We start from the raw sequence: 15,021 nt of genomic DNA, 5'->3' as shown, positions 1-15,021 counted from the left end.
TTTTTCTTAAGCAAAGTTCTCGATTTATACCTTAGAAGGAGCTTTATTTGTGAAGCCTAGTCTTTCCCAGTGGCGATGCTGTGCCATCATTACAATATCTTTATTTCACTAACAAAATTAATAAAAGACATAAAGACGAAGCACAATGGAGTCACGGAGCAATCGAGATCTTCAGCATTTAGAATGTTATTGATTGGAGGCGATTTGCATGGTAAATCCAATTAGGCTTGCATGAATTTGTGTGTTAAAAGACACTGAAAAGCATTTATTGTTATAGGCGCTGTTCTGAGAAAATACATCACCGTATAAGCCGTGTGCTTTGTATGTAGTAGCAGGCTCGCACAAACTGGACCGCACTCCAAAATTTGATGCAGTTAAAAAAGTTTATTTAGTAGAAAAACATCTCGGGAAAAAAAGCGTTACGCATTTTGTGCCCACAAGGCACGAAATGTGTAAGGCTCTAGACATAAGACGGTAAAGAGGACATTCAGTGGTAGAGCACTGTCTCTTCTTGCCCTTTATTTTTTAAGGGGAACTATTGTGAAAATAAAAATGATAATTATTAAATTATAAATTTAATCTAAGCTTCCTCATATTGAAATAAGAAACTTTCTAAATACAATCAATTAAAAATGATGTATTGTTTCTGAAATAATCAAGTTTATGCGGCAAATTCACTAACCTGCAGAGTTGTGCTAGCGCAGGCTTCGACACACTTCGCCAGGGCGCCGCTAATTCACTAAAATCTGAAGTTGCACTCAGGGAGGCGAACGGTAGCGAAGTTGCGCTAGCGTTAATTTGTCAAGGAAAGCAAAGTTACTCTAGCGATGCCTAATTTGCATACGGCGCCAAGTTAAAGTACAATGGACGTATATGTAGCAGCAAATACATTACACTACACAAGCCTGGGAAAGCTTCATAAAATAAAATAGAGGTGTTATATTGCCCTATACATTTGCCCACTGTATAGTTTAGGTGCCATATGTTAGGAAATGTAGGGGGGAAGGAGGGTACCCCCAAAAAAATGTACGCTCTTTTTCAGCCTATCACCCTTAAAAAAGGAAAAGATGCCAGCGTTTTTCGGGACTTAGAAAAAATTTCGACTTTTTTTGAAGCAAGCCCTATCTACTCTATTGCACTTCGCCTGGTTTGAGGTGGCGAAAGCAAGCCTGGCGCAAGAGTTAACGTTCAGTAAAATGCGCAAGTTAGTGAATTAGCGTAGCTACGTCCCATCGACATAGCACAACTTTGCCTGGCGTAAGGGTGCGAAGTAGCGCTAGAGTAAGTCCACTTCGCTAGCGAATTTACGCCAGCACCCGTTAGTAAATCGGCGAAGTAACGAAATTACATCATGCTGGCAAATTTGTACTAGTGTTAGGCGCTTCGCTCTTTAGTGAGCCCCTATGTTCACTATTCCTCTCTCAGCATCTGTTTCTCTTCATTCTGTCTTCATGCAGCAGTTGGGTGTCAGATATTCATTGACAGTTAGATCCAATATATCTTATAGGGGGGTTTCTTTCCTAGCAGATGTATTAGAGCTGCGCAAAAGAAGGAGACGTCTTGATAAAGGGCCTCTGTGCAGGACCTATATATAGGTGGGGGATCAGCCTGAAACCAAGTTCAGATGAGGGAAGAATGCCTATTTTCCTTTTAAAATGAGCATATAACTCAGCTTGAACGTCAGTAAGGATGCGAAAATATATCTATTTTTTTTTTTGTAACTATGTCTGAATTAAGGATGCACCGAATCCAGGATTCAGTTTGGGATTCGCCCTTTTTCAGCAGGATTCGGCCGAATCCTTCTTCCCCGCCGAACCAAATCCTAATTTTCAAATGCAAATTAGGGGTGGGGAAGGAAATCGCATGCCTTTTTGTCACAAAACAAAAAATATGTTCCCCTTTCCACCCCTAATTTGCATATGCTAATTAGGATTTATTGGCCTTTATACATTACATTTTTGCCTAACTGTATTAGAAACATTTTTTATTTTGCACAGCCTGTCTATTTATACAGTTTTTATTTTTATACTGTACTCTTCCTTTAAGGATGGATCTGAAAATGGCAATGCACACAGATCAAGGGGTGAACATACACACTCGGGCAGATTTATCAAGAGTCAAAAAGAAAATTCGATTTTTCAAATTCAAATTTTTGAGGTTTTTTTTTATGGCCAAAACTGTCAAATTCAACTAGGGAATTATTAAAATTCAATTCAAGTTTTTTTTTTTGTTATTTTTTAAATTCGAATTTGATTTTCAAAATGTATCATACACTGGCCCTTAAAGAACTTGAATTTGACTATTCGCCACCTAAAACCTCCCCAATTGCTGTTTAGTAAATAGAAGATGTCCTGGGATCAATTTGGTGTTGTTTGCAGCCTTCCTGACATTCAAATTTTTTTTGGAGAAAAAACTCGAATCTAATTTGATTCAAATTTTCGGCTCGATCCTATTCACCCGACTTTTGATAATTATTTATTTTTTTAATACATTTCGATTGCTCGAATTTCTAGTTCATGGGAATCTATGGGAGTTTTGAAAAACTCACATGAATTAGAAATTTGACCTTAGATAAATGTGCCCCAAAGAGTAAAACTGACTTCCAGTGCATTTTTGAATTACAGATTAAGGGACAGATTTATCAAAGGTCGAGGTGAATTTTCGAATTGAAAAAATTCGAATTTCAAGATATTTTTGTGTACTTCGACTAGGGAATCGTCCAAATTCGATTTGAATTTGCAAAAAAATCTAAAAATGCTCTTTAAAAATTTGACTTCGACCATTCGCCATCTAAAATCTGCCAAATTGCTGTTTTAGCCTAAGGGGGACCTCCCAGAACCTATTTGGAGTCAATTGGTGGACTTTGAAAAATAGACTTTTTTTATGAAAAAACTTTGAATTGAATTTGATTACTTCAACTCGAACTATTTGAATTCGGCCGATTACGGACCTATTCGATCAAAAACTGACCTATTCAACCCAAAAGAACTTCGACTTAATTTCGGTTGGTCTTTTTGAATTCGAATTTCAAAGTTTTTTTCAATTCAAAATTCGACCCTTGATAAATCTGCCCCTAAATAATAAATCCAAGGGAGCTGTATAGACCATCTGTCTTTGTCATTTTGTATGTAAACACACACACACACATGTGCACACGCTTATATATAAAATACACCCCCCCCACAAACCCACATCTGTTTGTGACAATATCAATGTATAAAGACAGAAAGTTGTCTTCCCCGACTGCTACAGCCCATCATCGTTATAACTGGGAGACAAAAAAAATAAACTATTGCTGGAACAAAAAGAAGTAACTCCTGGCAGAGAAGGTCAAAAACACTACAAGTAGTTTTATTGCACTTCCACTAAGATAAAAAGATATAGGTCTAGAAAAATATCCTGCACTGCATCACTGCCATGGAACTCTGTAGGAGAGATATGTGGGCACCTAAAGATAAATGGCAAGTGGGATTTTTCCTGCACTGTCCATAATAAATCTTTCTTATAAAGGGGAAAAAAAGAAAACAAAGAAACAAAGCTTGAAAAAAAAAGCATGCTCTGTAAAGTGGAACTGGATTTCTTTCATAAAGACAGAGAAATAAAACATTATTTTTACTTGTATAAGCAAAAGGAGAAAGTTACCCAGAGGGCAAAAAAAAAAAAAAGATTTCTTCCCTTCATGTATACTGGAAATCTTTTAACAAAAAAGGAAAAAAAATAGAGTTTTTCTGTGGGTGATATACAGTGAAACCCTGATTTTAAGTACCCTGATTTTAATTTTTTCTGCATTTTACATTTTTTTTTTTTTATTTGTGGTCCCACCAATTTATAATGCATTTTAAGGGGCGCATTTCCCTAATTTTAAGTAATGTTTTCCAGGATTTTGCATAAAAAATGTTGTCTCAAAAATTGTTCTTTGTCCTCTGTGAATATTATTATTTGTAAAATAAAGAGGTTTAACATACTAACCAGATGTATATTTTGTAGGGATGCACCGAATCCAGGATTCGGCCTTTTTCATCAGGATTCGTATTCGGCAAATCCTTCTGCCTGGCCAAACCAAATCCAAAGTTGCATATGCAAATTAGGGACGGGGAGGGAAATCGCAAAACTTTGTGTTACAAAACAAGGAAGTAAAAATATATGTTCCCTTCCCACCCCTAATTAGCATATTCAAATTAGTATTCGGCCAAATCTTTCACGAAGGATTCAGCCGAATCCAAAATAGTGGATTTGGTGCATCTCTAATATTTTGCCATAGTTCTGCCTGTAAATAGTCAATTCCAATTAGTCTGACCCTTATACAGTCCTGCACCAATCACTTATTGCTTTAGGTTGTGTATGTGTAGTCTTGCACGTCCCCCCCCCATAATGTAACATTAACACTGCAATGCTTAAAGGAGAAGGAACAGGTACGGATCTACTCAGCATGTGCCGAATGTCACGAAGTTCTCCGACAATCGGCGCATGCGCAGTAGATCCGTACCGGTAAATGTTCCTACTGCGCATGCGCCAGAAGACACCGGTCAAAGCAGGAAGAAGACGCGCGTGGGAGAAGATGGCGACTGTGAACTCCGTGGACAGGACATGCGCAGAGGGGTGAGTAACAAGTTAGGGGCATTTGCCCAGGGGGACAGGTAGGCCAGGGGGCAGGAGGGAGGGGGGGCAACACAGGGGAGGGGGAGGAGTTTTGCGCCCAGGGGGGTTTCCTTCTCTTTTAACCCTTGTTATTAACACACTAAATATTGTATCTTAGAGTAAAACTGACTCATGTGGGTTCTACTGTATAACAAAAGTAAAAGCTTTTGAGACTTAAACAAATGAAAATGAGCCTGCTAATAAAGCACTGTTATACTCTCCTCATCCTTGGCTACCCAAAACATAACAAATGGCGACAATGATGGCTCTTCTACCTCTGCAGCAGCCTGCACCTTTTCTTCCAAACCCTGGTGAGCCTACCATACCTTTTACTGCTTGGATCCGTATGTTTGAAAATTACATTATTGCTGCTGACCAAGGGGAGATTTCTGCTGCTAGAAAGCTTTACTTATTCGCTGCCTGGGAGCAGAGGGACAGTGTATATTCTATACATTACCATTACCTGATGATACTTATGAAACTGCTCTTACTGCTATAAAGAACTTTTTCATGACAAGAGTAAATGTGGTTGCTGATATAAATTCTGCCAACGTGGACAACGTAATGCATACCTCCCAACATTTTGGAAATCAAAAGAGGGACAAAAATGTTTTGGCCATGCCCATTTATGTGGCCACACCCCCTAATTATCATGTTCATTTTACAAATTGTATATAAGCCGTATCACTTTAAATGGGCAGGGAGAGCTGCATGGCAGTCCCTACTAAGGGGGATGTAGAACCTATGTACCCCAGCACCCAAACGGTCACTAAATTTAACGAGGAAACATCACAGGCACAGCGAGGAAATCATTCGGAATGGCACAGTGTTCCCTTTTTATTGTATATCAAGTGACTGCAAATGCAAACTAGAAAGTGCTGCCTGATGAGGTCAGAGAAGTAGAGTCGCTGCATAGCGCACTATTATTCGAGTGCCAGTGCCGGCACATTAGCGGCGAGGTTTCTCACCCGTCCATTACATCCAGATGTAGATAATCTGCCCCACTCTGCAACATGCGATCGCATTCCGCCGCCAGACGACATAGATCGATATTCAGGATGGAAGGACCGATCTTGCACCCAGACGACATGACTTTAAAAGCGTGGTTCACGTATCGGGACTCCGGCGCACACAGGAAGTGTCATCACCAATACAGGAAGTTATGGAAGAAGTTGTGCGCGGTTTAGGGTTGTGGTAGAGCGGGACATCTTCACCTGCTATCCGGGACGGCGGGACAGGCAGGTAAAATCGGGACTGTCCCGCCTAATCAGGGACACTTGGGAGGTATGGTAATGGCGAATCCACAGAACAATTTGTAGCAGCTTTGAGAGAGCTGGTTGTTACCTGTGAGTTTGGGAATCTAAATGAAATGCTAAGAGACCAAATAGTGGAAAAGCAAACTCACCTCACATTAGAGAGAGAGACTGCTCCTAGTGCAAGATTTAACCCTTGCAAAGGCTATTACAGTTGCTGGCCAAATTGAAACAGCAGTGACAGTGGCAGAGGCTAAAACTCTCAGTCAGGGACCTGCTGGGAATGTACAGACTGTGAATTCAACACTGTGGCCTAATAATGCACAGTCACAGGCAAAATACAGTGCTAAGGAAAGGGATTCACCTACACTGCAAAACCGTGCAGCAAATACAAATAAAAATACTGCTTTCACTGTGGTTCAACACAACACACTACTACAAATGTCACAGTATTAAGTGTGGATAAAGCTGGTACATTTATTCCAGACAAGTTTATATGCACTGTCAGTGTCAGTACTGCTTCTGCTTACAATGGACACTCCATTAACCCGATGCTTGATACAGGTTCAGCTCTTTCTATACTACCAAAGGATATTGTCTTGAAATACTTTGCAAAAGATCCGCTTGTTGCACTTGCCCTGAAACTGGTCAGGTACTTAAAGGATCCAATCCCTGTGCTTGGTTTCTTGCCACTGACTGTACAATTTGAATCAAATACTGCAAAATGTGACTTTTACATTGTGAATAAGGGTACTGATTTACTTGGAAGGGATCTCTTTGCTGCATTAAACCTACAATTAGTTGATGGTCTCATTACTATAGCACTAGTGCCTGCCAGAGGCGGGCCAAACAGGCCGGGCGCCCTAGGCAGCCCAGCCCGCCCCTTCCTTTCTCCCGTTTCCGGCGCGCATGCGCAGTAAACATGTTCCCGGTGCACATGCGCAGTAAAGGCGGTCCGGGCGCGCATGCGCAGTAAAGGCGGTCCGGCGTGCATGCACATTAAAGACATTCACGTTCGCTTCAGCGTGCGGCGCTTACTGCAAACAGATTTCCAGGTGGGTTCAGTCTAGGGGTAGGCAGAAGAGGTAGCTGCCCAGCACCCCCTAATCATTGCGCCCTAGGCAACTGCCTCTTCTGACTACCCCTAGTTCCGGCCCTGGTGCCTGCCACACAGCCAGTGTTTAAAATTTCACCACAAAGCAACACAGATAGAGAAAGCAACACTTCACTGTCCAAAGAACTTTGTACATAAAGTTAAGACGAGACCAGATATAAAACCAGTATCATTCCCTGATTCAGCATGGGAAAAACTTGCTATTGATATTGTCGGTCCTTTTACAGATGCTCCTATAGATTGTAGATTTGCTATAACCTTGATAGACTATTACAGTAAATGGCCTGAAATTGTATTTGTTTCTCATATAACATCAGCTACAGTAATAACATTTCTGTCTACAGTCATCAGCAGAGAAAGTAATCCAAAGGAGTTAATATCAGAAAATGGACCACAGTTTGTCTCATATGAAATCTCGTAAAGTATTTACAACAGAGTTCCTACTACAGAGCAGCGTGCCATGCAACAACTCAATCATCTCCAGCTGAATTATTACATGGCAGACAGATGCGCACTAAGTTACATGTTGCAGACATCAAACTTCCACAAAATACTGTGCCTACTGCTGACATTGTGAAAGTCAACAAGCCAAATGCAAGGTTTATACTGACAGAAAACGTGGTGCAAGAGAAGTACACTTTCAGCCTGGATCTTTAGTCAGAATTAAGAAACCAGGAATACTGAAACAAGGACAATCTAAATTTACTAAACCACTTGAAGTGAGACGCCAGCGAGGACCATACACATATGAACTGTCTGATGGACACATATGGAATGCAAGTCATCTTTCTCCGGTTAGATATGACTTTGGAGAAACTCCATTTGATGAAGGACATTTTCCTACTCCTGATATCAACTGCAAGGCCTGAGGAATGTGAACCTATAAGGCAGTGATCCCAAACCAGTAACTCATGAGCAATATGTTGCTTTTCAACCAGTAGCTTGTGAGTAACATGTTGCTCTCCAACCCCTTGGATGTTGCTCCCAGTGGCCTCAAAGCACAAGCTTATTTTTGAATTCCAGGCTTTTGGTTGTATAAAAACCAGGTGCACTGCTAAACAGAACCTCAATACAGGTTAACAATCCACATAGGGGCTACCAAATGGCCAATTGCAGCACTTTTTTGGCAGCCCAAGAACATTTTTCATGCTAGTGTTGCTCCCCAACTCCTTTTACTTCTAAATGTTGCTCACGGGTTCAAAAGGTTGGGGATCCCTGCTATAAGGCGTACTGAGAGAATGAGAAAACTACCTGCATGGACCAAGGACTATGTGATGTAAATAATGTATATTATTGCTTTAAAATGCATACTGTTTAATGTTGCTGTTTATTATAGTTGTCCGAATGCTTTCCTACTATAGGCGGAATATGTGGTGTTCATGCAAATGGCCTGTAGATGTCACTGTGTGCTCATACTTATACTGTGCATACTTCCTGGTAGCTTAAAAGTGAAAGTGAAAGCTTACTGTTGTGTAATGCCTGCATGAGCCTACTAATAAAGCACTGTTATACTCTCCTCATACTCAGCTACCCAAAACATAGCAATTTCTTCATCTGACGTACAATATTAAAGTTGTTACCTGATCCATGTAACAATGTTTTTTTTTGTTTTTTTTTTAAATCTCAAAAGCTTGCATTTTTTACAATAGACATTATCCCAGAAAAAACTTTTTCTTATTCTGAGCTATGGCACCATAGTAAGTGACAGCAGCACAGAGCATGTCCAGTGAATCAGCAGAAAAGAAGATGGGGAGCTACTGGGGCATCTTTGGAGACACAGAACTTTACTGCTAAAGGGCTGTGGTTACCTTGGGCTGGTACAGAAATCTAAAACATAATGTACAACATTTCAAGCTACTTCTTTAGATAGGCTTTAGTTCTCCTTAAACGCCACTGGTCTGGGATCCAAAATGGAGAGCAGGGACCTGCAGATATTTGCACAGTGACTGATTGTGGCCTTTTTTTTGCACTTTGCACACTGTGTGTGGCATTGTAAATAGGCCCTATGGTGGAAAATGACCCCCCAGTATATATTACCTCTCTAAGACTACATAAAATGGGCAGGAATCCTTAAACCCATTGCCCTAGATGACAAAGCCCAGACTTGTCCTTCTTACATTTGGCCTGGAACTGCCTACCAGAAAGAACAGTTTTGGACCAAGGTTATTAAATACATGGCCGACAATCTAGAATTCCCCAATGTATGCACCCAGAGGTTTGTCTTTTGGGCCAGATAGAGATAGAGTATCTTTTCCCACTAAATAAAGCTAGAACCCTGGTCAGAGTAACCCTATATTATGCCAAAATGTCAGTTTATTGGATGAGTACTACCAAGCCGTCCTTGCAGCCATGATTACATTTCATTAATGCATCTTTCCCGCCATCCGAATGACAAATGAGGCATGTGGCTGCCCTGTGAAATTTGATAAAATATGAACCCCCTGGCTGGATGCCAACCCTGGGTCCCTAGAAGATGTTTTGTAGATGAGACTCATTCATTTCCGGCACGTTATTAAGGCTAATATTGCTCTAGTTATTTTATTGTGCTTGTAACTCTAGGTAAACTGCTATTGTCTAATATAAATATCTACATGGGAGAAAGTTTTTAAGAACTCTTGGTCTAAAATGCCGTCTTGAAAGAAACCATTTTAGAAATTCAGGATGATAATAAGCATCCTTTTAATCTGTTTTAAGCCAAAGAGGGAACACAGACTTAAGGTGACACAGAATTAAGAAAAAAGGAAAGGCTAAAACTAAGTAAGCTTTATCAGAAAGGTCTATATAAATACACCAGTAAACCCTCAAAGTAATGCTGCTTTGAGTCCTCTGTCAAAAGAAACATCACATTTCTTTCCTTCTATTGTGTACACATGGACTTCTGTACAGGTATGGGATCCGTTATCCAGAAACCCGTTATCCAGAAAGGTAATAATTACAGAAAGGCCGTCTCTCATAGCCTTTATTATAATCAAATAATTAAACATTATAAACATAATTTCCTTTTTCTCGGTAATAATAAAACTGTACCTTGTACTTAACCCCAACTAAGACATAATTGATCCTTATTCAAAGCAAAAACAGCCTATTGGGTTTATTTAATGTTCACATGATTTTCTAGTAGACTTAAAATATGAAGATCCAAATTATGGAAAGATCAGTTATCAGGAAAACCCCAGGTTCCGCGCATTCTGGATAATAGGGCCAATTCCTGTATAAGACTTCCTGTTTTCAGCTTAAACCGCCTGGGCTTGGGCATGCTCAGTTTGCTCCTCTCTCCCTCCCTACTGTAATCTGAGCCCAGAGCTATGAGTGAGCAGGAAGTGATGTCACACCAAACCAATATGGCAGCTGCTATCATCCTAAACAAACACAGAGTTTCTAGAGCTGTTTACTCAGGTATGGTAAAACATTCTGCAGAATAAATATAGTGTTATAGCTTGCACTATTGCGGCTAATCTATTGCCAATAAACTGCTTTCCTTCTCCTTTAATGAAACAGTGTCCCTTTATACGAAAGACAAACTTGGTAGGAGAGCTCTAGTTTGACTGCAAAGTCATAAACTTTATATTTCAGCTCCTTTTCTCCTCTTTTTTTCTCCATGCCTTTTCAGTGTCTTAATCATTTATGCATCAGTCTAGTTTACTTATTTTATTAAAAGCAAATTCAGATCACAATTGACTTTTCATTTGTGTAACAAGTAAAGAAATATTTACCCTGACAGCCGTTTCATTGTAGAAATTCATCTTCATAATAAAGTACGCTGTCTGTGGAAGAAAGGAAAAGAAAAGGGTGACTCGAGATTCGGCTACACGGATAAACGGCTCCTATTTTTACATACAAAAAGATAAGAAAGTCTATACATAATACATGATATGAGTTTCACACATTGAGAATAATATCAAACTTGGTATTGAAGGAATGAGAATGCTAATACATAATGCAGTCTTAACCAGAAAAATCTATGGCAGTCAAAGTAGGAGCTAATGGAGATATATGATCGCAAAATGCTCTCCGCTGAGTTTGATAATCAATGGTGCTCTACTGAGGATAAAATAACAAAGCAGAAATATTCACAAGTGCTGGTGACACATAGTATTGTATGATTTATTCACTGGGGTTCCCTTACCCAAAACTCACAGAAACATAAAAGGAATTCATATTTCAAGACGTCTGGTTTAATGAAAAATTCAAAGATATGCTGTCTTCAGTCGAAATCCTTCAAGGATACGAAACGCGGTGATGGAGCAAAAATGTGTCTTCCAACCATCTGTACAAAATGTTATGTACTTAGCTGCCACCCGAGTAATCCTTGGGAATTTTCTTTCATTTAATATTCATTTTAACATCATAAAATCATAAATAATTAGTGTTATTTGAATTGCCTAGCCTGATCCAAAGCAAATTGTCTGTGGCGAGCAGCAGGACTGGATTATTTATCAACAGTCTGGGCAATTAAGAAACAGTTGGCTGCAATATGTTATTTACAAATGAACACAATGATGCCGCTTCATTTTTCCTCTCTCTTTTTTTTTCCATGACATCCAGAACAGCACCATTCCTGCAGTTTAGTTTAGTGGAATAGTTAAATGGAGGACCAATTGCTTGTAATCTTAAAGCTAAAAGACACCAACATTAGTGTCTTCAAAGCAGAAACTATACTAAGAAGGTAAAGGCAAGCACCTTTGAGCAGACATGGACAACCTAAGATCCTCCAGATGTTTCTGAACTACAACTCCCAGCTTCCTACTAACAGCAAGAGGGCATTGTTAGAAAGACTCTTGAAGAATGGTGGAAATGGAAAGAACAAAATGGAACCATGTCCGGTATCCCAAAACCAAAACAAACAACAAGGTTCTGGTCTCGGCTCATAATTCTACAGCCGACTTTCACGTCAGGGGGAGCCCTTCGTTACTTGGACGCCGCCAGGTCTTATAGTGAGAGAACCAAGGTAAGGCAACTGGAACGTGTATCAGGAAGGATGGAGCAAGAGTAAGCGTAGTTGTGGAACAGGTCTGATTCAATACCAATCAGACAGGTACAGTACGGAATCAGGAACCAGAAGCATAGTCAAGGACACAGGCCAGGGTCAAACCAATTCGTAAACGCAATACAAAGTCAGGATTGGGAAGAATAGTCAGTAACAGGCTAAAGTCAGTACAGGCAGCGAATCAGCAGAGGTCAGGGACAGGCAAGGGTCAAATACAGAAAACCAGACAATAAGCACACCCAGGAACCATCTCATAACAGACCTACGTTTGGCAATGGAAAAAAATATTTTCGTTTCGTGCCAAGATGTGGTGAGCCGAATAAAGTGACAAATTCGACTAAACAGAAGAATGCACCAGGTACAGTTACACCATGTACCAATTACACCATGTACCAATGACTATAAAATCCTAATAGAGGAAAATATATTTTTGGCAGTTTCGCTGGGATGTAGGTTTGATCAAGTGGTAGAGCACCCTACTATTATGTAGGAGCACCTACTACCCATCCTGGTTTCTATTCCCTGCCTTTATATCCAGTACTATATTTCCGTGCAGCCCTAGGCACCCAGTGCTCCCACCCCCAAGCCTCAATGCACATACGCAGGAAGTTATGTAAGTCATAGGAAGTGATGTACTACACATGCATCACTTCCTAACACGCACTCACTCCATACCCTCCAGATAACCAGCCCACCTACAGCTGGATTTAGTAGGTAAGTATTCAGAGGCAGCGAGGAGAATTGTTTTTTTAGGGTGCAAAATTTGTTTTTTACTATATAGGCACCTGAGAGTTCCTACTCCCTTAAAGTTGCCTACCTAGGCATGTGGTAAATACGGCTCTGTATATATCAAGTTGTGTGTACAGTGCTGAAGTCATAATTGGTTGTTTGCGGGGGGTCAGTATAATTGCCCCATGTGTATTTTAATGACAGGCAATTACAATGGCATCGGATATGGCAACATGCACAACTGTTATCTGAATATACGAATCGCCCAACAATTTTCTTTGGCTGTCTGGCTTCACTCTGGTATGCTCCAAAAGAAAAAAATATTTTCCAACAGAAGTCTGTGCACTGTATTTTCTGCCGTGCACAGTCCCATTGGCTTGTGTAAGAGCATTTCTGTTTTGGATGGAGAGGTGGTTCCGTTGACCACTCCTCTTCTCTCTCTGCCCTGCTGTTTTTCCACAATGGTGATGGGTGCTATAATGAAACCCTTTGTAAAACTGTCCTACTGCAACCTTAGTTTTATAAAGCAGGTGGCCAATTCATCAATGAGAATCCAGTTTATCATCATGCCATCGTTCATCTATCTGTTATTAAACATACAGAGACAAGTGTGTAATCTTAGGCTTCCTGATAAACATGAGCGTCAAACATGGGTGGCATACTGCTACTTGCTTGGTGCTAGAAAAACAGTGTTGAAAGCTTACAGTTATATTTGCAGGAATAAAAAACATGGAGCCAGCTCTGCTAAGATTCTTGTTGGTACATTCCCTTGTACTCATCGGGTCACTGACCCTGAAGTCTGGTTGAACGTTGTTGCTTTACAAATACAGTACAACTCTAAGAGAACTGGATAATACCTCCCTTTACCAAATGTGGCCATTTATTTACTGGACCAAATCTGGATGATCCAATCACTTGCCCTGGGCCATTAATTGGATTGTAGTAGGGGACTAGGGAGACCAATCAAGGAGGGACTGCATCAATGTGCCAATGTGTTGCTAATACTAAGGTATTTTCTATCCTGCCTGATAGACATCTGTCCAATGTGTGGTCACAAATTGGTTGGGAGGGTTTCCATAGATGACCACCAAATAAGATGCAGGTGATGTCTAGAGGGGCCAGATTTGTAGTTTTCCATCAAATTCTCCTGCCTTCTAATAATCTACTATATGCCTAAACCAGTTCAGTTCACTGAGCTATCCTTCCATTTATAACATAAGGAGGGTTACATTGGATCTAGAGCATTTGCAAATACGCAAGAAGTAATTTATGAGACAGATCAAGGGGCTCATTAATTGTACGGATGGATGATAAGTCTTGTTTACAAGGTAATGGATGAAGATAAACCAATAGATAGGTCTGTGGGACGATGAGCACAATTAGGCAGAAAAAAAAAAAAAGAGGGGAAAATTTTTTAAATTTAATTCATAAACAAAAAATTCACAAGTACCCCAATTTGCCTTAAATGTAGCATTCTGCCTGCATATATTTTGAATAGTACAGATCCCCCTTAGAATAATTTCTGCCAGTCTAAAGATTAAAATGTGATTAATGTTGTATTCTTTCGAGCAATATACAAAGTGTTGTGTATTCATCTATTCAGTGATGTCCCCTCTCTGGAAATCTTTAGAATCAGACTGAAGACTTATCTGTTTACACACAGGCATTTGATTAATGCACAGCCACTACTCTGACATTTAATACTGGACCTTCCACTCTCTATCCTGTTACACACTACATTTTAATAAGAAGATGCATTTGTGATTTAGTTTTGCCTGCCTTTCTTCAGGCGCAACGGCTAAGTGCCCTGACTTCCAATAAAATGAAAGTACTAGATTAACGGCTCTAGATTAATACAATTAGGCACACTGCTTTTTTATTTCTCTTTTTTTTGTGCCTTACAAATATATCCAACAGCTTTGAAGCAATTATTAAGTGGAAGACCGATTCATACATACAGACAAAAAGGGAATTTGTTCAAATAACATGATGGCGGTCTACCAATCGTATTGAAAGCAAAAGCCAAAAGTAGGAAAGTCTTTTGAGCTATGGCAGACGAGGCAGGACCCATAAATATCTTCTGAAAAGATGTGATAAGCTCGGTCTGAGGCATCTCAAAGCTTTTCCCAATGGCATCAATGTGAAGAGGTCTACAGCATTCAACTATCTTTCGAAATGCCATTTAAACATAGCCCATAGGACAACGCAGAACAACAGTTTTATGATGCTCCGATATGGTCTAAATTGAATTGGGCACTGACGTTTGTGTTATCAAATATATTATATTACATAAAATATCC

The 15,021-nt window shown here is 39.9% G+C and overlaps 1 protein-coding gene across 2 annotated transcripts in view; it reads right to left on the bottom strand.

Annotated features, from left to right (window-relative positions):
• Nucleotides 1-15,021, bottom strand: part of spata17.L (spermatogenesis associated 17 L homeolog) — a 104,676-nt gene that overhangs the window by 80,734 nt on the left and 8,921 nt on the right. For both annotated transcript variants that reach the window (XM_018262605.2, XM_018262606.2), the window contains exon 4: nt 10,719-10,769. In XM_018262605.2, coding sequence (XP_018118094.1) covers nt 10,719-10,769 — 51 coding nt within the window. The remainder of the gene's footprint in view (nt 1-10,718; nt 10,770-15,021) is intronic.

The sequence above is a fragment of the Xenopus laevis genome, chromosome 5L (assembly GCF_017654675.1).
Source record: "Xenopus laevis strain J_2021 chromosome 5L, Xenopus_laevis_v10.1, whole genome shotgun sequence".
Lineage (NCBI taxonomy): Eukaryota > Metazoa > Chordata > Amphibia > Anura > Pipidae > Xenopus > Xenopus laevis.
This window is presented reverse-complemented; position numbering and strand designations above follow the sequence as displayed.